The 23876-nt window shown below is 38.0% G+C and overlaps 3 protein-coding genes across 4 annotated transcripts; 1 reads left to right on the plus strand and 2 right to left on the minus strand.

Moving 5' to 3' along the window:
- The first annotated feature begins 2089 nt into the window (after positions 1–2089).
- On the plus strand, positions 2090–6282 carry PIFI (post-illumination chlorophyll fluorescence increase). 2 transcript variants are annotated; one of them, XM_088957495.1, is made up of 8 exons: positions 2090–2445; positions 2934–3148; positions 4591–4675; positions 4772–4850; positions 5047–5160; positions 5245–5357; positions 5512–5622; positions 5736–6282. In XM_088957495.1, exons 2-8 carry the CDS (start codon positions 3096–3098, stop codon positions 5853–5855), a joined length of 675 nt encoding a protein of 224 aa, XP_088813621.1. In that variant the 5' UTR covers positions 2090–2445; positions 2934–3095; the 3' UTR covers positions 5856–6282. The 2 variants fall into 2 exon arrangements, with proteins under 2 accessions (XP_088813621.1, XP_088813620.1); XM_088957494.1 differs by having other exon boundaries at positions 3028–3148.
- Positions 6283–11094: 4812 nt separating this feature from the next.
- On the minus strand, positions 11095–12465 carry LOC148842974 (phosphatidylcholine:diacylglycerol cholinephosphotransferase 1-like). Its single transcript, XM_088958953.1, has 2 exons — positions 11955–12465; positions 11095–11834 (listed from the first exon to the last, which is right to left on the minus strand). The coding sequence occupies exons 1-2, from the start codon at positions 12354–12356 to the stop codon at positions 11385–11387; spliced, it is 852 nt and encodes a 283-aa protein (XP_088815079.1). The 5' UTR covers positions 12357–12465; the 3' UTR covers positions 11095–11384.
- Positions 12466–21931: 9466 nt separating this feature from the next.
- Positions 21932–22291, minus strand: LOC148842975 (uncharacterized). Its single transcript, XM_088959356.1, has one exon. The coding sequence runs from the start codon at positions 22289–22291 to the stop codon at positions 21932–21934; it is 360 nt and encodes a 119-aa protein (XP_088815482.1).
- Positions 22292–23876: the final 1585 nt, after the last annotated feature.

The following is a 23876-nucleotide window of genomic DNA, read 5'->3' on the forward strand; positions in this document are numbered from 1 at the left end:
GCAAAACTATGGTAGTGCAAATGATTTAGATACAAGTTTTGATTTATTTTGTTTCAAAATTTACCCTACCTTGTTTGGTTGCAATAAAAATAAAATAAAATAAATCCCAAAATAAAATAAAGTAAAACCCAAAACAAAATTAAACCAAAATTTGCATTTTTTTTTATTTGCACTCCTATATATTTGTACTAATACAAATAAAATTGCGCTGCAACCAAATACAACCTAATCAACAAGCCTAATCAACAAGTGGAAGGAGAGATGATCTTGTAGTTGGGTGAAGAATCTTGGTTGTGTTTTTGTAATAAGTTAATTGGATGGATTTGATTATATGAAACCTTTGAACTTATTAGTAGTAGTCAGCACCAATGAATGAACCAAGGAGGATTATATGGGAATTGGCGTTTTAGTGCCTCCGAAATTACATTTTTCTTTTGTTTCGCTTATATTTGTGACCAGTGACCACATTCAATAAATATTGACAGTTACTTTAGAATTTTGTTTAAATCATTTTAAGGGTAGGTTGAGGATATTTTGTGAGACAGCTTGACAGGTGTTACAAAATTTCAGTGTTCGGTAATGCGTGTTTTTTCCAACAAAAACAATCAAAAGCAATAATACTTGTGCAACGAAAAGCATGAAGTCGTTTTGGATTATTTAACTCTTTTACTTTACACTTTGAGCCAAATCATAATGCATAAAGTACAAATGTATATATGTTACATAACAAAATTTAGGTTATGAGACAACTGGTGGAATTTATCATGTCATATATGATAAAGCAACAACTGTGATAAAACCCCTCCCTTAGATCCCGCATTGGTGGGTTCCTCCCTTTCTGTGATAAAGCAACCAAACACAAACACTTCATTATGTTTAAAACATATTTCGTGCTTCTATGTTTTGAAAAACAGAAAAATAGAAACTTATCCAAACATAACCTTATTTTTAAGATTGATTTTACCTTATAATCACCTTAATTACTTTAACTTTCATGACCTGCATCAAAATCAAGACGAGTACCGCTTTTATAATAATATAGATAGCAATAGCGGTTATTAATGACATCATGGTAACAAATCAGATCAGGTAGTATTCATCAAATTTCGCCATGAGTTTGAATTGGTCAAAGCTCTTCCTTTCTGGCGTTATGGCCTCATTCACGTCTTGGTAAATGGTTTATTTGGGTAAACACACTTAATGAACACTTTTCAGATAAGAGTACTCCCTAGACTTGTTAGTTTGGGCTTGGTTTTGCCTCTGTATTAATAGAATACATTTAGGATTGAACCTAAGCCCAGCCCTCATATAAAACCCAGTAAAGCCTGGGCTCATGTTTGGGCCCGACCAAAATTTTGATTTTTTTTTTATTTAATAAACACTATTTTATTTATATTAAAAGACCTCAAAAGTTAAAAATAATGAAAGATTTCACTACTACTTGAAAAAATGAGAGAAAGAAAAGACATTATATATATATATATAATATTATCAAATCATGCTCAGGCCTACGCTTTTTTGAAAAATTCTAAGCCCAATCTAAAAAAGGTCAGACTTAGTGTTTTGGGCCCAAGACTGAATTCAAGATTGTAGACCTAAAATCATGTCCAATCCCAATTTAAAATGGGTTTAGGCCAAGCCAAATTAGGCTACTCGACCCATCAACATACTAGATAAAGGACTAAAGATGTAAAGTGACCAATTTATTCAAAAAAGTGTTTGAAAGGACTATTATTGCATCAAGTATTAATCATTTTTTATACGCAAAAATAAATAATTTACCCGAGAAATGTATTATTATTCAGTTAAATGAGTCGCTTAAGAATCCTTTTTTTCCCAATAAAATAGATATATTTAATTTCCTTTGTAATTACCAACTTATCCACCCTCACTTCAAGAAAAAAAGGAACGAGGCCTATGTATCTCCTGCTTACAAACTCTTCCCACATGACACTACAGTTGCGCATTGGGAATCTCCTCATAAATGACAAAAAAATATTCTATTTGGATGGCTGTAGTGTTATGTGGGAAGAGATAGTCGGTAAGAGATTAGGAGTGCAAAAAATCCATATATTGATTTTTTATATCAGATATTCTTTAATCTCACCCTGATATTTTCTCTTTATGAGGAGATTTTTTTTTTCATTGGTTTTTGTGGTTAAATCTCGCTTCCTCCACGTTCCTCTTTCTATTATTGGATTAGTTGCAGTTGCAGGCCTGCAGTTCAGTTCAGTGACTTCATTCTCTCTCTCTAACCCGCACTTCTGTTCTCTAGGTTGAACTCATTTGGCTGGAAAAGCAACAAAAAAGCCAAAACATCTAGCGATTTCTACGCAACAGAACTGGCTTCCATGGCGTTGTTCACTTCTTCAATCTTGTCTTCTCCGTCGCAACGTAGCTCTGTTTCTAGCTTCAACGTCGGTCCATCTGTTTCCCACATTTATGGTGCGCGCCCCTTGTTTTACTTCCTCCTCTTCACTTTTCTATTGCACCGAAGCCAAGAAGCAGAATTGGTAGATACTAGATAAATTCGAATTCGTTCTTGCCACTTCAATTTTACTAGCCTGTTTGGTGTGATATGATTTAGTAGACAACAGGGTTTTAATTATTGATGCCCTGTTCTTATTACGCTTCCTAGAATTCATGTTTCTAGATCATTAATGTATGATAATATGAATTTTGTATAAGGGGATTTAGTTTTGTTGGTGTTATTGTCATATGAAGATAGACATTGCATCATTTCATGTTCTTCATTCAAACAACATGGTAGTAACCATCGATTAGGATCTTGCCATAAAAGTTCTCCTCAAGGATTCAATTTCGCAATTTCGCTCTGAAAGTGTATTTTCCAAACATGATCCTGATACAAGTTGATTTTACAAGCGTGAAACTCATATTTTTTTATATCATCTAAATGGTTGATTCTATCCCAGATATAGGTACTGGAAAAAAAAGTTTCTTAGATCAAGGCGCATAATACAAGAAAAATTATTGTTCTGTTACGGAACTTAACAAGTTCTCAAGCAGGTAGTTATTTCATTGGGGCTCCTTTGCGAGGGTATCATCCAGAGAAGCGGAGGGCCAACAAGACCAAAATGAAAATAAGCGCTGCTGCTGTTGCAACAACTGCCACAGAGGAAATCAATGAGTATGTCTCTTCCTTGATGTCTCTGCCTCTAATGACTTAATAATGCTTGGCTTGGGACCCCCATATGTAATCTTGAATAAGGAACTTGTATGGCATGACCCTTCCACTCTTGCCAGTACTGGGTTTACTAGAAGGTATTCCAGTCTTTCATTTCCTGTCCATGTAACCTTCTTCAATTATGGAAGGTCATTCTTGCCATTGATGTTAGCATGCAGTCAGGTTGGGAACTTGGGATTCACTCTATGGTTTTAACCATGGAGACTTTCTATATCCAAAATTGGTCCAGTTGGATGATTGTGAACCGTTATTTGTCTATTTGGACCACCTTTGTTTTTAAATCCTTATTGTCTATTTGGACCACCTTTGTTTTTAAATCTCCTAATAGTCAGAAGGATAAATTGGATGAGTGCGACTATCTGATTTATGATCATCTCAGCTACTGCATAGTTCAAATTCAAGATGATAAGTCAAAAGAGGTGCAAACTGCCAAACTCATGCAAAGTAAGATTATGGTTAGCATATGCAACCAAGCTGCTAGGCAGAGACCTTTTTCTAATGTTTCGAATTTGCAATATCTCATAGGCCAAAAAATTACCCAAACAGAAATGTAACCATCATCTCTTACATGATGGCCCTTTTTGTTATCCAATCAAGTCATTTTTTCATAGAGCATTAATTTATTAGGACCCTTCAACAAGATTCTCAACCACAGACAAAAGAACCTTGTTCTGAAGTAGAAAAATGCCAATGAGTTAAATATTTCATTTATCAATATTAAGTATTGTGAGACATGTAATTCTTTTATAAAAACTAATGGAAAAATCTATTATTCCAGAAAGAATGATTCCAGAAAGATTTTGCCAATCAAACCCCCCCCCCCACCCCCCACCCCCCCCGTGAATTTTGATGAAAACCCACCTGATTGGTTACCACTTTTATGATGCCAGTTGATTGGTTATAAGTAATTCCAGTATCGTCTTTCTGGCATCATATTCAAACCCAAAAACTACATATGCTATCATTCTTCAAAAATCACAGACACAATGCAGTTGCCTATGATATTTTACCATGGATATATAACCTGTTTATCATGCAGGGAGGGGTGCTTGTCTTCTTTTTCCTTACATTATCTATTTAGTCATACAGTTTGTGTTCTGGATCTTTCCATGGCCTGTACTTGAAGCTTGCACCCTTATCCCTCCCTAAGAAATTTAGCATAACAATCTCAAGAGAAATCCTCAGATTTTGCTGACTGTTGCTTCTGTGAATCTGATAGTAATAATTCTTTTTGGTAGGCAAAGCAGCCCAGCAGTTAGTCATTAGTACTGAAGACTGGATTTATGTCTGGGGAACAAACCTACCCAGACTCTACCAACTGGCCAGTTAGCATCTTCAATCTGAAACATTGCTTGATCTAACAGCTTCTAAAATTCCTTGTTCAGGTATTCACTTCCTACATGGGCAGAATTTGACCTAGGAACAGCTCCTGTCTTCTGGAAAACTATGAATGGTCTTCCACCCTCGTCTGTATGTTGGGCACTGCTTCTGAGTTTAAGATGCTTGTGTTTTGCTTTGTTGAATTCTTCCACTGAATCTGTTCTTTGATGGTTTGACCTTTGACAGGGAGAGAAACTAACACTCTTCTACAATCCGGCAGCAAACAAAATTAGTGAAAATGAAGAGTTTGGTATTGCATTTAATGGTAATTTCCTTCATCATAATAAACTTCTAAATTTTGCTACGAATTGTTCAGTGCATTATGAAGTTCGATATCCAGCTCAACAGAAAAGTGGCCTGTGGAAACTACTTGATCAGAAGTTCCATCCCTTTTAATAAAATATTTTTATATTCTTAATTTTCTAACATTTTTCTGTTTGATTTATCAATTTGTTTTCCAGGGGGGTTTAATCAGCCCATTATGTGTGGTGGTGAGCCCAGGGTAATGCTTAGGAAAATTCGAGGAAAAGCTGATCCACCAATATACACAATCAGGATATTTGTTCCTAAGCATGGTTAGTGAGGTTTCATCAATGCTTATACATGCTACTTGGCGCTCATTTAGTTTCTTATGGGCTAACTTTTTGCATCTTTGGCAGCTGTCAATTTGATCTTCTCATTCACTAATGGTGTTGAATGGGATGGTCCCTATAGATTACAATTTCAAGTTCCTAAGCCATGGCGAAACAAGCCAATAGACTTCTTCAATGAGGTATCATGAATACTGAAACCTATGATGCAGGCAGCATTGGGCTATATTTATACTAGTTACAACATTTACCAGTTTTGGAATTGGTTGAACATTGCTCTTGAACTGAGCATTCAATCCTATTAATGAAAGTATAACAACCATATCCTACACGCAGGGTCTGGCAGAAGAATTGAGCAAGGAAGGTGCCTGTGAAAGAGCAATCTATCCAGATTCAAATACTATCATTACTCGCTGCTCCATGATTGGTAATTTATCTGTTGAAGGGGTAAGTATGTAGGTTTCTCTTATTCTTTTCATTTTCTGTCTTTCAAAATCCCAAGTTAATTGAGTGCAGAACTGTAAGACAACATTTGTTGATACAATGGCATACTGCTGCAGGGTGACCGCTGCAATCTTGACCTTGTTCCAGGATGCACCGATCCAAGCTCATCCTTATTTAACCCACTTGCTAATGTAGATGATGGGTCATGTGAAATAGATCTTGACTCTGATGAATAGCATATTCAATAGTGTACTTTCCACCCTTTTCATGTATATCAAAGAGAAAGAAAAAAAAATGATACAATTATATGATTATATCCACGTACTGTAACAGGGTTTTACCATGCATTTCTATGATGCATGGTTAGAACTGAGAAGCATAGGGCTCGTGCCTTGTGACATTCCCTAGGAGCATGCTCATGAGTCATGAGTGAAGACTGCAGGCATGAGGAGATAAGTCTGAAAATCACCAAGAAATGTGAATCCAAGGTGGTGTACGAAGCTATAGGTCCAGCTGTCCAGGTACATTCTTTTTATCCAACTGGGTATTTAACTGTATAACTAAACCATTAAATGCCTCAGGTCCTAAAGCAGCTTATTCTGTACTCGGTGCTTAAAAAGTACTGGTGATTTAGTGAAAAATGGAGGAATCAGCTTTATTTCACACTTTTATGTTTCAGTTTTGCTTCAATTTATGTGTTACATTATAAGGCAATCTGCATCTCATCATAACTCATGAGGCAAATAGCTACTTGCTGGCTAATTGATACGGTACATACTGCTAGTGTGGACTCTCTCTTTCATGGGGCATATCCATAACTTGGAATAGTCAAGAAAGCATTCTCTAACCTGGATGTACACAAAGTTTCCGTATTTGTGCATTCTATGCAGGTATAGGCTTTAGGGAGGTCAATGATTAAATGCCCAACACGAGAACACAGAGTTTAAGTAGCTACTCTAAGGGGGCGTCTTATATGATTATATCATCTGAATTGGCCAAACTGAATTGCTTATCAATTTATCTTTTAACAAATACGCAGTTAAGTAGGGCAGAACTTCCTTAATCGATGAATGGTTTGTTTGTGTTACTATTTTCAGGGAGAAATGATCTAAAGTTTTACTAGTGATCGTTATCGCTGGTCTGACTGGATGTTACTTGAAAGATTATTTTCGCATGGGAATTCTAGATGTAATTGGATGTTACTTGAAAAAAAAAAATAACATAATGGTAATTAACTCACAAAAATGAACGCAAATTTTATTGTTTTATTTGATCCATCCAATAGTTTGAATTTGGCTACGTCATTTGATACAAATAAAATGAAAATCATGATGGTGGAATGGCCCGTATGTAGATAACCCTAAGGCTCGTTCGCTTTTTGGTAAGTTATTTATCCAAGTAAGTGTATTTACCATGTTCTTTTATTTCCAAGGTAAATAAGGCAATGGCCATTTTATCCATAGAAATCCATTATTAAAAGGGGTATTTTTGTCTCATTCAAATATTGACAACTTTTTCCCTATGTGGGAAGGTTATTTATCCACCTAGGAGATAGATATCATTTTCTTGGGTAAGAGATACCCAGGAAAATAAACTTTCCATGATCCCCACATAAAGCTGAAAAAAGAACATAAGATTCTTAGACAATGGGAATCAAAATTCCATTGACCAATTTTCCCCCTCTCCAAATCCAAAAAAAGAATGCCCCCTAAATAGGAGACGGGATGGGCTCTCCATAGAGCACGCCTCACAGCCCATCCCTCCCCATGAACTGGGAACATCTTCCCACAACAAGCACGAGGGGGATGGGCTATGGGGCACCCGTGGGGCGTGCTTAGTGGGGAGTCCATGGAAATGGAAATTTGACCCATCTCAGTGGGGCCTCGCTCTGCCCTGCCTTAGTTGGGTTGGGTTTTTTGACAACAGATCAGGGTTTGGGATGGGTTTGAAACACTGGGATTGGGGACGGGTTCTAGGTACGTTTCAATAAAATAAAAAATAAAATTTTAAGTACACAATAGGAATGATCGAGTTGTGACGGAGCAAATTCAGGGATCTCCATTCCCCGCGAGAAGGGAGATAGGATTGGGATTTCTAGCCCTGTCCGGGGATGGGGTGGGGCATTTGAGTTCGAGTGGATTAAATTTAGGCTCAAAGATTAAAATATTGATATGCTTGATAACCAAAGTTGGCTATCGGTGATCCAATGTTCCATTTTTTTTTTTTCATTTTATAAGGATTGTAGGGATGGGATCTATATATATCCCTCATTCCACCCCCAAAGTTTTAAAACTTTTAAATGATGTATGTATTGGTATAGGCATGTGTATCTAGGTGCATCAAATCACATCGATGTTTTGATATAGGCTATTTTCGGTTTGACAGAAAATAAGAGAAACAAAAAGTTGAGAGAATGTTCTTAAGCAATTTAGAAGTTAGAACCTTTTAGGATGTGTTTGTTAAAAATTAATTCAAAAATTCCACCACCACCCTCCTACATGATGATAGTATCAGTTCTGATGATGTCATCATTGAGAGATGTTCTTAATACACGATGGAGATGTGCTGTGGGGCAATGTGGGGAGGCTCCTTGTGGGGCGGAGATGTGAACTCCCTACATGAATCTCTTTCATATAAAGTGGGGAACCACATCATCTTGTTTCTTACCACACTCCCAAACAAATGACCCTCCTCATCCTATCTCCTTTCTTTTTCATTTAAGGTGAGGGCACATGTCATTTTACTTCTCACCATGGTTTTTAAAAATGAACCAATCAGGAGTCTGGTTACCGGTTCTAACGGCCCGACTGTTCGACCCGAATGACTGACCCGTTTTGACAAAAAAAATAAAAAATTAAAAAATTGAAAAACAGTCAAAACTATTCGAACGGTTCAAACGGTTCGAACGGTTAACTGGCCGGTTCAGCAGTTTGCTGACCAAAATCAACGATTTTAGGGGGAAATGCGATTTTGAAGGAAAACAGAACCGATTAGATGACCAATTTCCGGTTTTTCCGGTCCGACCATCTGATCCAATTTGGTTTTGAAAACATTGCTTCTCACAAATATATAACACAAGATTAAACCAAATGTAAAAACAAACTAAGAATTACACTGACTATTTGTACTCCCATACATTTGGGAAGAGTGCAAATACAAATATGTTCAGTGTAAAACTTTGTATATGATATTTCTAAACCTTTAATTACACTGTTCGTATATATTTATACTCTTCCCAAATTGAGCCTTAGAAATTAGTAGAGGAAAAATGATTAGCACTGTTAGAACTTAGGATAATTCTATGGTCACTGAAGTCAATAGCAATATGAGGAAGTACAGAAGGTTTTAGGTCCAAATGCTAACATAATAGAAGTTTGAAAATATAATGAGAGATTGGCTCGTCTTGGTTGACAAATCTCTCAGGTAAGATTGAAAGGACAAGGAATTAAAAGACAAATGATATCAAGGTAATGATAATAAAACCAAGTTTAGTTTTTTAACCCCAATCCTTACTTTGGGGCGGCCACCTCCCCAAAATCCAAAGTACAAAAGGACTCCCTCAATCACTCAACCCCACCCAAATACATCAACAAAAGAAAAGAAACACTAATTGTACATGCAGTCATGCAGATAGGGGTTAGAAAGATCTCTTGGAACTTGGTTCTATGAATTGAAGCTCAAATGTACTTCCTCATCTATATCGTTGTTAGCAAGAAAGTAAGAACATTGATTTCCCTCATTTATTAGCCAATAAAAGAAGGTATCCCTTGTTTTTTATGGCAAGATGGGAATTAATGAGGTTAGGCTCCTTAGTCCTTAGGGGCCCTAAGTGAGATGCATTGACAGTAACATGAAAGGCTAGCACTTAATAGCCGAATTGAACTATCAAATATAATAGGACCCACTAGTAAGGTATATAATGAATATAGAATTAAAAAAAAAAGGATATAGAAAAGAAAACCATTCCAGACGTGTATTAACGACTCTCACAAATTCAAAATTATAAAAGATCAAGACTTAAATTATTAAATACTTTATTAAAAATTATCTTTTTTTCTGGGGTAAATTCCACTTTGAGGCTAGTTTCACCTTAGTATCCTAACTTCAAAATATACCAAAGTTCAACGTTTTCATCCCATGTCTCTGCTACTGCTACAACAGCCTTTTGCAATTTTGCATTGAAAATATCTGCCCATGTAGATATTTTAAATGCAAGGCAGTAAATATGCTCTGTTCTGAATCAAGCCTATCTCGTCAGAGATCTCGTCAACCGACCATCAGTTGATAAAAAAGCTTTAGAGACTTAAATCAAACAGTTGCTATTGACTTATTGCCTACATAGGCCAATATGAGATAAAAGAGATGGAAAGGTTGACAAAAAACATTGAGACTGATCTGTGGGTATGGCTGTCTTGGTTGGCAAGCATGGCTGTGTGAGATACCCAACAAAACCCATTAATATTTTCTTCTAAGAGAAAATTCTATTTTAGTACCCTGAACTTTGGGTAGTGTCAATTTAGTACTTGAACTTTCAAATCTGTCACTGCTGTATCTAAATTTTCAAAAGGTGTCAAGTTAGTCCCTGCCATTAATAAACTGTTAGTTATATGTTGAAAATGTCAAAGCAACCCTTCAAAAGAAGACATTGTTTATTGTCTTCTACCTTGAGACTGAACTAGTTTTTCTCAAAGAAAAAGAGAGAAAAAAAATGAAATATGATAGAGGGAAATAATAACTGAAAGCAAAGAAATTACTAGATAAGAATATGCTTTAGATTTAAAGGTAGAAGACAATGACTTTATTAGTCTAGAATCTCGAATACCTCAAATGGTTCAGTTGATATTTTTAATAGGCAACTAACAGTTGATTAATAGCAGGGACAAACTTAACACTTTTTGAAAGTTTAAATAATATAGTGACTTAACACTTTATGAAAGTTTAAATAATATAGTGACACATTTGAAATTTCCATACTAACTTAACACTACCTCCAAAATTCAGGATATTAAAGCGGAATTTTCCCTTCTTATTAAGATTGAGTGGGTGGGATACCATCTATGTCCAAGAGAATACACCAAAGAGGGCTGCAGTCTCTCCATACTGGCAGGCTTGAGTGATACTAGACAGATCTACTTGCCCGAGTGGGTCTCACTGTACTACTCCAAATTTTAAGGTTTTCAGAGTTCAGACCCAATTTTTGTACTTTGGGGCTTAAAAGTGTTTTTTGGATTTTATGTTATTATGTTTTCAAAAGCAAATTCTTACCAAACACTTCTTTTTTTTTTTTCTGGTTCATTTTGTTTTACAAGCTGAATGAAAACATAAAAGCAAAAAGCTTATCCAAAGGAGCAGTATGAAACCCTTTTGAATGTCAGATACTGCAACTCATCCTGAATATACATAGTTACGTACGTGCGAATAACGTAGAAAGAGGAAGAGAAGAAACATGAATGAAAAAGTCAATAACAGCATCTGAATTGTAGTAGGTTCGCAGCATAAGCAATGATCTTCACTATTAACCAACGCGTGCCAGCTACAGAGAATCCCAAATCCAGAAGAAGTGGAAAGTAAAGCAAAGACAGCGTTTAGTCTAATTAGTCTTTAATTCGGTACAGATTTTGTTCTCACTGTTGATGGGAAGAAATCAGAAGAAAAGTCAGAAAGGATTACAGACATATCAGCGATTGCTTATCTATCTTTATCCCACCGGACTATGTTTTTTTTTTTTCTTCTTTCATTTTTCGTTTAGAATGAATCGGGTTAAATTAAAGTAGGATCTGGTGGGTAGTTGCAGCTGCTCTTCTTCTTTTCTTGTCCTCCTCGTAGTTTCCGGCTAAAGAATCGAACAACCAGCCCGCACCAACCCCGACAACCAAGTCGATCGTGTAGTGGCCCCGGGTCCCTAACAACCTCACCCCTTGTAACACGTTCAAGGTGTCGAACAAGCATGCCAACTCTCGCCGCTGCATTCGTCGCATATCCAAAGAAGCAATCACCGATCCCGCCACGTGACCGGAGAAGAACAGGAAGAAGGAAACATTCCCTACCGGAAAATCCACGCCTGAACCTAAGAATCCCTCAGGCAATGGCAGCTGGGTCGAGTAGCCCAGTATTCCTCTGCACGTGAACATGAATAGCGCTGATATGGTCGCTCTTGGTCGGCCTTCTACGAGCCATGACCACAGTATATACATCGTTTGCATTCCCACGAACACCTAACCATCAAAATGCGAAACTCGATCAGATTTCATTGGCATAGATAAATTAACGAATTTGGATTTTGGAAAAATAACGTCAAAACTCGAAAGAAAAAGGAAAACAGATAACTGGGTTACCGTATTAAGAGCGGCCAAGGCGGTGTTGAGGGCAGGACGAGCAGCTAAAACTCGGTGAAGGGGACGAGTTAAGAGGAAACCCAGATCGAAAGGTGGAGAGGAAGGAGGAATCATGAAGAGGGTGTACTCAACGCCCATGAAGAAGAGAAGAGAAACCGCGAATATGCAGGGGATGGGATGGTACCTCACCACATTCACCGCGTCCTCCATCGACCAACCCAGGAAGAAGACCTTCCTATTTTGTCCCACCATCGCTGCTGCTTTGAACGGTTTCTTCATCATCTTGGTGTCACCCTTCTTGTGGCTGTGGAGGTTGCCGACGGTGACGCCGTTGATGGATTTCCGGTCTCTACTCTTCCTGAGGTTGGTGTAGCTATGAAAACGACTCCCCTCTGCATCCATCGTCGTTGCAGCAAACGAAAATCGCCATGGACAAAATGCCAGAGCGCGTTATATATATGATGAGAGAGGGAAGGCGGAAATACCAAACACATACAGGCGCGGAAGTGATGGGTGACAACAGATTTGAATGTATTGCCACGGATTTGCCATTTTCCTTGTGCTTATGGGCTGGAATCTGGACTTAGCTTTGGAGGCCCACTAATTCGCATGCACCGAGCACCACTGGATTAGATCAATCACGAAAGTAGCATCAAAGGCGCCTTTTGTTAATTGGACATGGGAGTACAATAATGTAATAGGATAAATACATAACACGCAAATCAAGATGAGTCGGTATAAATCAGTTGGGATTTGGGAAGGTTTTTCCAAGGTAGAGGGGTCAAAGCGATGGAATGTGCTTTGGTGATGAAAACGTGTCCATTGACGAAGGGGGTAAATGAAAACGTATTTTTTTTTTTTGTGGCAAATGAATGTCCATTGTCCAGGGGGTTAATTGTCAATGACCCCTCTAAGTAAGAGGATGTTTGTAATTGTCCCCGTAAAATCGGAGCCACCCTGAATGGGCCAGGTTTTCTCCGATCTTAACAGGGATGGAGAAGATATTTTTCTCCTGAATTATTGACGGGGTTTGTATATAATTTTCTGAATTTACCTTTAATATTAATTTTTATAACATCTCTAAATTTTCTTTAAATTCCTAAAATCTTAAAATCTGAAGATTTTATAATTCTATTTCTAAATTATTTTTAAATTATCATAATCCAATTCTTAAAAGGTATTGCCTTGAGACAACAAAAATTTGGGGAATCCTGTCCACGATGGAGAATGGATGCCCTGCCCCACCATAAAAAAAACGGGATAAAGCATGTTGGTTTCAAGGCGAGGATGAGGAGGGGGTTCCCCACCAGCCACCAAGTTGCTATTCCTAGAAGAGAGATTATTCACTTAGTCCCAAAAAGGACAAAATCCAAAGACGGTCCATCATTTTAGGGAAAACATTTCTTTGGATCATGTCACATGTGAACCCCAATGAAATGTGAATAGACAAATGTTAAATAAAAATTAGTTGATGTGATTTCTTGAAATTGTTGCAAATGTTGGCATGTACACATTTTATTAAGGGATTTTGATTGCATCAATTTAGGCTACTATTTGTAATGCAATCTATAAGATTATTGTCTAAATTCTAGTAAATACAGTTAAACCTTTTAAAAAAATAGTCTTGCCAAAATGGCAAATACCTGAAAACATTTTAGTTGCTCAGGAGCTCTTTAATAATGTGAGAAGGAAATAAAATGAAAATTAGGATTAAAGACTTGCAAATTTTACATAGAGAAAACTTATGATAGACTTGAGTGAAAGTTCATAGAAAATTCTCACTAAATTTGGATTTAATGACAAATGGATCAGGTGGATTGTGGAGTGCATCACTTCAATATCTTTTTAGACTCTGATAATGGCTTTCCATCAAGGACCTTTACCCCATCTAGAGGTAGAGGAGTTAGACAAGGGGACCCCTTATCCCTCTATCTTTTTGTCCTATGCAAGCAAGCATTAATAAGGCTTGTTTGCCATGAAACCACTAATGATCAAAGATCAATATATTAATATGATACATCTCATATGGAGCATATTGTGTCCATATCAATGATCGTGGAACACATGAATACATCAATACATACAAGGTTTTTGAAGTATAAAACTTTGGGATGATAGAATTCATCGCTCTATTGTTGATAAAATAAAAAATAAACAAAACAAATTGGGGTATTGGTCTTTTTTTTTTTTCAGAGTATTCGTCATATCATTAAGCATTAATACCCACTTGTTGGCATTGGAAACATTGATATTTTGATCAACTCCAATGATTAAGAAAAGTCTAGATTGCATAGGTGCAGGGGTGCTCTGGTTCCTACCCTAAAATTTATTGATGACTACCTAATTTTTATAAGGGCTTCAATTAATTTACCCAATCAAGTTAAACTAAGTTGAGGGAGTGGAAACAAAACTATTTTTCTCTAGCAAGATAAAATCTTGAAATTCCCGATGAGATTTGTTTATTTTCCAAAGAAAATCTTAAAAGTATAGATAAACTTCAAAAAACATTTATTTGGGGTAAATGTGGTAAAAAAAGCCTTTGCCGTTAATAAAATGGGAAAAACTATATGTCCCTTGAAAGGGAATGTGGGAGAAGTCAAAATGTTGGGGAGGAGTTATTCAACTTCTTTACAGAACCTCTCCCCATGCAAAAATTCCCACCATAGAAACAAACCAGAATAGTATTTTAGTCTGCTTTCAAAAGAATAACATGTTGTTTGAGTCTTTAGACTATCTTAATCCTCAAGATTGGCGCTAACATGGAAAAAATATTGAACTAAAGGAAATTCCATATTCATTTTGCTTTCTTGGAGGCTTGCTGGGAGGTATAAGGAAGAAACTAAGGAAGGCTAAGCCTCTGCCTAGAAAAGGCAAACATTGGGGGTGGCAAAAAGCTACAAAATTTTCGTTAAGTTTAACCCAAACTTACTTGGGCAAGATTAGAAGTGCTCAAAACTTAATGTTAGTGGTTTATCAGTTCCAAAAGAAAATTTCAGGATGGGTTCATTATCTAAATTTAAAGATGGGGATAGTTTTCTGAGAGGGCTTGCGGGAGTTGGCCCTAAACAACTCACTTTGGACAAACGAAAGTTTGGTGCTGGAATTGCCAAGGGATAGGACACCCCCCCTGACAATTTAAGCAGCGAAAGAGTCCTTAAGGAAGGAGAAGCCTGAAATTGTATTTTTTTAGTGAAATGAAGTGCGGCCTAATGAAATGTAGGAAACATCTCAAAATGCTAAATAATTGAAACTGTTGGAGGATTGATTCTAGAGGTCTCTCTGGAGGTCTGCCTTTGTTCTGGAGTGATCAATTAAAAGTTGTTGATATATTGGCAACAGATATCTACTTAATCCATATAAGAATTGTGGAGGATACGGGTAGAAGTTGGTGTTGTTCATTGGTATATGGGGAGCCTGAAAGAGCAAAGAAGTTTTTTCTTTTTTTTTTTTTTCTGACAAGATAGAAAGTCTAGTAGAAAGGACAAGGGAGCCATGGTTATGTATAGGAGATTTCAATTTGATATTCAATTTGGATGATAAAATTGGAGGAAGAAATCCAAAACTAAGGGAGATTAGAAGAAATAAAGAGTTGTTGAGATGTTGGAAAGTAAAAGAATCCCAAATTGTGGACCAAGGTACACTTGGTTAAACAATAGAGAGAGTCAGGATAACATCAAGGCAAAATTAGATAGGGGAGTTTGTAATGTGGTGGAAAGAGATTTTCCTGCATGCAATAGTTATGTCTTTGTCTTCTTATGGTTCAGATCACTTGCCAATTTATTTGAACACAGATCCTATAAGGAAAGATCTCAAGAAACTTTTCAGAGATGTGGATGATGCATGAAAAATGTGAAGAGATAATTAAAGAAAACTGGATGGATACTAAAAATCAAGAATGGAGCAAAGATAAATGTAATCACATGAGGAATGTCTTAAGGAAGTGGAGAAAGGAGGAATTTGGTAAGATCCATGAGCAAATAAAAAACTTTAAGAAACAACTAGCAAAAGAGAAAACAAAAGCTAGATCAAATTTCAACTATAATAGAATTAAACAGTTGGGAGGGGGGGAGCTTGATAAGGTCTTAAAAAAAAAGAGGAAGTATATTGGGCCTAAGGATTTAGAATCAATTGGTTGACTCATGGGGACAAGAACACAAGATTTTTCCATAATGCAACCATAAGAATGAGGGCAAGGAATATGATTCTAAAGATCAAGAATAGAGAAGGGGAGTGGATTGAAGGTAACTAGTGTGCTTACAAATTACTTCTAGGGAATCCTATCCTCATATAACCCTTTAGAAATTGACCTAGCCATAAAGTATGTGGAAAGAAAAATTAGGGAGGAACGTAATGATGAATTATAGAGAGAAATCATAGAGGAGGAAATTAAAGAAGCCATTTTTCAGATGACCCCTAGAAAAGCCCTATGCCTAGATGGATTTCCCCTTTTTTCTTTCAAAAATAATAGGAGGTGGTTAATGATGGAGTAGTAAGTGAAGTAAATTTTTTAATGAATGGAGTACTAAATAGAAATTTAAATTCCACCTTTGTTACTCTTATTCCAAAAGTCAAACGTCAGAGTGTGCGGCTCAATTTAGACCTATTAGCCTGTGTAACACAGTCTACAAAATAATCTCAAAAATTCTGGCAAATAGGATAAAGTCTATTCTCAATAGGGTCATCTCCTTAAATCAAAGTGCTTTTATACATGGGATGTCAATTATTAATAACATTTTGGTTGCTTATGAGTTCATGCATTACATGAACAAAACCAAAGCAAAGAATGGTCTCATGACCATCAAATTGGACCTGAGTAAAGCCTATGACAAGGTGGAGTGGAAATTCATTGAAAAGGTAATGATTAAAATGGGGTTTGGAGAAATGTGGGTAAATTGGGTTATGAATTGTGTAAACTTTGTCTCCTACCAAATCTTAGTGAATAGAGTTCTCTCCAAAAAATTTTTGGCCCTAGAGGAGACTTAGGCAAGGAGATCTTGTGTCCCCTTACATCTTTCTAATCTGCTTTGGTGTTCTCTCTGCTATTTTAAACAATATGATAGAAAGGAAAGAGCCATCAGGAATCAAAATTTGTAGACAGGCACTAGTGATATCTTATTTTTTCTTTGCAAATGACAATTATCCATTCTCAAAAGCAAACCTTGTGGAAGGAAACAAATTGTTAGAAGCCTTACCAATCTATGGAAAGGCATCGAGTTCAATAGGTGAATTTTGAGAAATCTGGATTTTTTTTTTTTAGTTCTAACATGCATAGTAGGCTTCAAAAGATCATCACTCAAGCACTTAGAATTAAAAAAAAAAAAAAAGTCTCAATCCCTTTCTATACTTTGAAGTCTTTCCAAGTATATAGTGAGGAGAAAATGCCAAATTTTCAACTATCTAAATGAAAGAGTTGAAAATAAGACCAAGAGTTGGAGGGGAGTGTTGTTGTCTCAGGCTAGTAAGGATGTGCTCAAAAAGGCAGTGCTCACAGCAATGCCTACACACTACATGTCATGCTTCTTGGTGCCTTGCAAAATATGTAAAGAGATAGCAAAGACTCAAAGGAAACTTTGGTGGGGAATTCGAATAGTGGTAAAAAGGTTAGATGGATCCCTTGGGCTCAGATCTATAGAAATAAATCAAATGGGGGATTGAACTTCACAGATCCCCACCTTTTCAATATTGCTTTATTGGCTAAACTAGCATGGAAACTTTGTATGGATTCAACTAGCTTATGTGCCTCCTTGTTGAAGGCAAAGTATTTTCCCAATTTTCATTTTCTTCAAGCAAAGCAAGGAAGCAATGCTTCCTAGGGTTGGAAGAGTATAATGGAATGAAGGAAATTACTGGAGAAAGGGATCTTTTGGAAGATTAACACAAGGGAGAAAGTTGATGGTTGGAGGGATCCTTGGATTCGGGGCATTAAAGGTTTCATACCAATAGGTCTTAGACCATGTTAAAACAATGTGTGGGTGGGGGACTTTATAAACCAAGAAACAAGAAGTTGGGATGTGGAGAAAATTAGAAGTTCCTTTTCTACTTTAGAAGAGGAAAAAATCCTAAAAATAGATCTATCAAGGAATCAATGCGAGGATGAATTAATTTGGATTCATAATCCAAAAGGGAGGTTTACAGAAAAATCAGCTTATTGGGTAGCAGTTTAGGAGTGGAATTCATAAGACTGTAGTAGAAATAGGTATGGAAGAGAAAGAGTGCTATGGAATATTCACTGGAAGATCCCTATTGAACCAAAAATCAAAAACTTTTTGTGGAATTGTTGTCTTAATGGCATTCCAATGAGGAAGAATATGTTTAGAAGAAAGTTAACTAGCTCATCTTTATGTCCAAGGTGTAATGTAGAAGAAGAGACCATCTTTTGTGCATTACTCCTTTGTGATAAAACAAGATGTATCTGGTTCGGTGTTGGATGTGGGTTTAAACCTTCAAAAGATGTTTCAACAGACTTCAATGGTTGGTTCTATCAAATTTTAAAAGACTATGAAAAACAACCTTAAATTTACTAGCTGAGGCACTCGAGTTTGAAGGGAAAGATTTTCTTTCTCTATGTTTCCTTTCAACCAAACATTGCAAGATATATATAGAGGTAGAGTTAGCTCCCTCTTGCGATTAGGATACAAACTCCTACATGAACAATGAAAGCCAAAACAAAGAACAACTAAGATAACAACTAAGTTTCATACACCAGATAGGACTCATATAGTAAGAAGGATAAAGCTACGCTAATACCCCCCCTCAAGTTGGAGCATGTAAACGGGAAATGCCCAACTTGGCAAGAAGATGCTCGAATGGTTGCCTGCCCAGGGCCTTCATAAACATATCAGTAAGTTGCTTGGAAGTCCTGACGTAGGAAGGCCGTATATTCCCATTCTGAATTTCATTGCGGACAAAGTGATAGTCTACTTCAATGTGTTTAGTCCTCTCATGGAAGACCAAATTCACAGCGATATGCAAGGCTACTTGACTATCACAGTGTAATCGCATAGGATCAGGATGACCGACTCCTAATGAATGCAACAACCCTTTTAACCATTTCAATTCACATGCAGTTGTTGCCATAGACCTGTATTCTGCCTCAGCCGATGATCTGGATACTGTAAGTTACTTCTTTGTCTTCCATGAGATAGGTGCTTGTCCCAATAACACAAAGTATCCAGTGAGAGAGCGTCATGTCAATGGACACCCGGCCCAGTCAGAATCACAGTAAGCATACAACCGAAGATCACTATCAGCCGAAAGGAAAATTCCCTGTCCCGGGTTACCTTTCAAATATCGCACCACACATAAAGCCGCCTCCTAGTGTTCTTCACAGGGGTTCTGCATAAATTGAGCAAGCACATGTACACAGTAGGACAATTCAGGACGAGTAATGGTTAAGTAAATTAAATGACCCACAAGCCTCCTGTAACTCTCTGGTTTCATCATCAGAGGACCATCTGCCAGAGCTAGTTTATGATTTTGTTCCAGGGGAAGTTTAGCTGGCTTAGATCCTAGCAATCCAGTTTCTGATATGATATCCAAAGCATACTTCCGCTGACATAGAACAATACTTTTCTGGCTTCTGGCGACCTCCACTCCTAAAAAATACTTCAAAGCTCCCAAATCTTTCATGTGGAAGCATTGGCTCAGATACTCCTTGAATCTTCGTATGGCATTGCCATTATGAGTCCTATCTGGTGTATGACGTAATCCTTGAGATGGGTGGAAGGATGCTTCACTCTATGGCCTCGTCCAAGTTGCCCATTCCCTGCATTCATTTCTTCCATAGAACCCCCCCTTACTTCATGCTCCCCTTCATTATTTTCATTCCTGTCGTCCTGATCTGTCTCTCTTATGATCTCATGAGTACCATTACCCCTTCCTCTCTCACTATCCTCTTCGCCATACTCTTCAGTGTCCTCCTGGTCATAAGCAAGATTACCATCATCGGGTTTGCGTTCGACTTGTTTTTCTTCAATAGCATAAGGAAATTCAGTTTCTGAAACACCACATCCCTAGAAACAAAGTATTCATTATTTTCTAAGTCATAAACTCTCCATCCCTTCTTGCCAAAGGGGTATCCCAAAAAGACACAACGTCTGGCTCTACTGGCAAACTTGCCCCTGGTCCGATTTAGGTTTCATGCATAACACAAACATCCAAATGTGCGTATATGTTTGTAGCTTGGTTTCTCCCCATACAACATCTCATACAATGTTTTACCCAAAAAGAGAGTGGAGGGGGTCCTGTTGATCAAATAACCACTGTCATAACACATTCTCCCCAAAACTCAATAGGGAGATCGGCCTGAAATCTAAGAGCTCTGGCAACATTCAGTATATGTCTATGCTTTCTCTCGATACATCCATTCTACTGCGGTGTTTCAACACATGAGGTCTTATGTATTATGCCTTGCTCAGAGAAATATTCCTTCAAGCAAGTAAATTCAGTACCATTGTTGCTTCTAATTATCTTCACCAATTTTCCATATTAGCGTTTTACCATAGTGAAGAAGTTCCACAGTTTTTTTCCTACTTCACTTTTGTCATTAAATAAGAATACCCAAATGGCTCTTGAGAAGTCATCAACCATGGTCAAAAAATACGAGGCACCACAAGATGCCCGTACTGAGTACGGACCCCATAAATCACAATGAATCAAATTGAAAGTCCCTTTAGCATTGTTTTCACTATAATCAAACGCACTTCTTGTCTATTTGCCTTTTGAACAAACACCACATATCATATTTCTACTATCACATCTAATGTTTAAATTAGTAAGAAGTTTAATTACTTTCTCAAAGGGATGACCCATTCTCTTGTGCCATAACTCGTATGCTGCTTCAACCTTTGCTTTGTGAACTCTGCTTGAGTGCGCACCTTTGAAGCAGTAGAGCCCTCCGCGTAGTTCACCCGCACCAATCACCATCCTCGAAGTGCGGTCCTGTATAACACAATTTATTAGTGAATTGGATATTATAATTTGAATCTTCTAATAATTACGACACAGATATCAGGTTACAATTTAAACGATGAACATAAAGCACATCTGTAAGCTTCATGTGCTCATTCAAAATGACGATCCCTTTCTTTATTGCCATGACATGCTTTCCATCGGGCAATCCAACCTGACAAATGGTCACGGTCTCGGTATTACGCAAGAGGTTCAGGTTTCCTGTCATATGGTGCGAAGCTCCTGTATCAATTATCCAATTCATACCTGTCAACTTCTCGGTTGTGTTGGGTTTGCAAGAATTCAACAGATTAAGGAAAGTGGACCACTGTTCATTAATCAATCCACCGAATGAAGTGTGATCTCCCTCTGTCGCATGGGTCGGTTCAGAAGTTTGCCACTACTTGTGCAGCATTCGCTTTCTGTCCGCCTCCACGTCCATGACTAGATTTACCTTGTGTTCCTCGGCCTCGAGCTTTCCCACTCCCAATAGATCTCGGTCGGTCTCCCCACCAGTCCGGGTAGCCGATAAGTTGAAAGCAACTCTCGGCCTCATGTCCTGTTCGTCCACAGTTGGTGCACACTCCAGATTTCTCTTTTGTATCGTGTCCTGTTGTTTTTGTGCCACCTTGTACTTGCACAGCAAAGCTTATTGCCTCTTTTCTTTCTTCTTTGCTACGGGTCATGGTTCTCAGCCGCTCCTCTTGTATCACCATTGCATAGGCTTTGTTCAAGTTTAGTAGTGGATCGGTGCCCAAAATATTGGAATGCACGGTTCCATATACTGAGTCATCCAAGCCCATTAGAAATCGATGAACTCTCTCTTCTTCTCGTTTCTTCTCTAGTTTTGTGGCGATGTTGCAGTTGTATCCTGCACTGACGCATGTCGGAATTTGCTCATAATTAGCAAGTTCTTCCCAGATTTGCTTCAGTTTGCCATAATATGCCATGATTGGGAGATCGGCCTGTTTGTTGGACGCAAGATCTGCCTTGAGTTGCTGAATTCTTGGCCCATTGCCCATTGAAAACTATTCTTTGATGTCGTCCCACAAGTCCTTCATAGCCTCCATGTATGTGATTGTAGAGTGTAGGGTTGGTTCTATCATGTTGAGGATCCATGAGACCAGCATCGAGTTCACAGTCCACCAGTCTTCCAACTCCAGTGAATCGTCCGCGGGCTGAAATATGGTTCCATCGAGAAATCCGATTTTCTTCTTGGCTCGGAGCGCCATTCGCATTGCTCGAGTCCATTCGTCGTAGTTATCTCCTTTCAGTTGGACTTGGGTAATTATATTACCCGGATTGTCATTGGCCACCAGGTAGTACGGTGAGACTACCTTTCTGCTTCCGCCCTCACCTTCATTCTGCCTTTCTCTTCCATCCGCCATGATCAATTGGTCAAAGCAAGGTGTTTCCTTCCTGGTTTTAGCGAAGAATAACTATCGGCTTCGACCGGTTGTTGAAAAGAGAGCCCTGCAGAATCCTCAGAGAAGGAAGCCCAAGGGCTTAAATAGGATAGGAGTCCGTCCCCTTTCTCTCTTTCTCTCTTCCTCTCTCCAACCTGACCGAGCCAGCGAAGAAGCAACAGCGGCTCCGAAACCTTAATCGGAATCGTCTCTCCAAGTCTTCTCCGAGTTCCATCACCGGCTTTGCATCTTCCAACGACAACCCCTGTTTCCTCTAAGAGAATCCGCTTCACGAGCAATGATCAAAAAAAACAAATACCGTGGCCTCCAGTCTTGACGATCGAAAGAAGGTAGAGTTCTGCTAACTCTTCAGTGATCTGCTCTACAAACAGAGGTTTAGAGAAGATCGAACGAGCAAGTTCAGAAGGCGGTGCGAAAGTCAAACAAACCACGCTTTGATACCATGATAAACTAAGACACTCGAGTTTGAAGGGAAAGATTTTCTTTCTCTGTGTTTCCTTTCAACCGAACATTACAAGATATATATAGAGGTGAGTTAGCTCCCTGTTGCGATTAGGATACAAACTCCTACATGAACAATGAAAGCCAAAACAAAGAACAACTAAGATAACAACTAAGTTTCATACACCAGATAGGACTCATACAGTAAGAAGGATAAAGCTACGCTAATACTGGCCCATATTTTTACCTCTCTATGGGAGATATGGAAGGATAGAAACTTATTCATCTTGGAAAATGAAAATACTAATCCTTTCACTAAAGACATATCGGACCTTGGTGGTGAAGTTAGGAAGTTGTTTGCTTCCTAATGAAAGAAATAGGAAAAACCTTGTAAGTTAATTTATATGATGGTTTTAGTAACAGTATGGTTTTGTGATTAGAGATGCTTTGGAACGTTGTTGGGTGCTGTAGTTGGGTCGTGTGTTGTAACTTCTACATTGACTGCTGAAACAAAAGCTCTTCTTCAAGCACTAGCTTATGCTGTGGAGCAAGGTTGGGATAAAATTATCTTTGAATCATGGATTTTAAAACCAACCTGGAGATCGAACTGGTCAGGGGTCCAGTTACCGGGTCAAATGGTCCTGACCGTTTGAACCGAACAGTTGGCCCATTCTGATAAAAAAATAAAAAAAAAAAGAAACGGTCAAAACCATTCAAACAGTTAATTGCCCGGGTCAGTGGTTTGCTGACCAAAATCAATGATTTTTTGAGAAATCCTGATTTTGAAAAAAATGAAACCGGTCACCTAACTGATTCCCGGTTTTTCCGGTCTGACCGTTTGGTCCAGTCTGGTTTTGAAAACCATGCTTTGAATTAGATTTGGCTTAGTTGATAAATGCTCTCTCAACAGAGGACTACAATTGCCACCATGTCACGGGGATAATCAGCGAGGCCCCGTGCGGTGCTCGATGGGGTCGAGAAAGCCTACGAAAGCAAGCAACAACACACACCAGGCAGCAAAAATGCACACAGATTAGACAAAAGGTAACTTGTATTGCATTAATCAATGGTAAGCACAAGCACACAGTACAGTGTCAAGGGGATC

The sequence above is a fragment of the Nelumbo lutea genome, chromosome 8 (genome assembly GCF_056320005.1).
Source record: "Nelumbo lutea isolate HS-2025 chromosome 8, American lotus-T2T, whole genome shotgun sequence".
Taxonomy (NCBI): Eukaryota; Viridiplantae; Streptophyta; class Magnoliopsida; order Proteales; family Nelumbonaceae; genus Nelumbo; species Nelumbo lutea.

Excerpts from the sequence above, each read along its gene's own strand:
- LOC148842974 (XM_088958953.1), bottom strand. The coding sequence starts at position 12,356 with ATGGATGCAGAGGGGAGTCGTTTTCATAGCTACACCAACCTCAGGAAG. Across the intron at positions 11,835-11,954 it reads CCTTGGCCGCTCTTAATACG|GTGTTCGTGGGAATGCAAAC; the intron begins GTAACCCAGTTA and ends TTTGATGGTTAG.
- PIFI (XM_088957494.1), top strand. The coding sequence starts at position 2,352 with ATGGCGTTGTTCACTTCTTCAATCTTGTCTTCTCCGTCGCAACGTAGC. Across the intron at positions 4,851-5,046 it reads GTTTGGTATTGCATTTAATG|GGGGGTTTAATCAGCCCATT; the intron begins GTAATTTCCTTC and ends TTTGTTTTCCAG. Across the intron at positions 5,358-5,511 it reads CAATAGACTTCTTCAATGAG|GGTCTGGCAGAAGAATTGAG; the intron begins GTATCATGAATA and ends TCCTACACGCAG.
- LOC148842975 (XM_088959356.1), bottom strand. The coding sequence starts at position 22,291 with ATGGCGGATGGAAGAGAAAGGCAGAATGAAGGTGAGGGCGGAAGCAGA.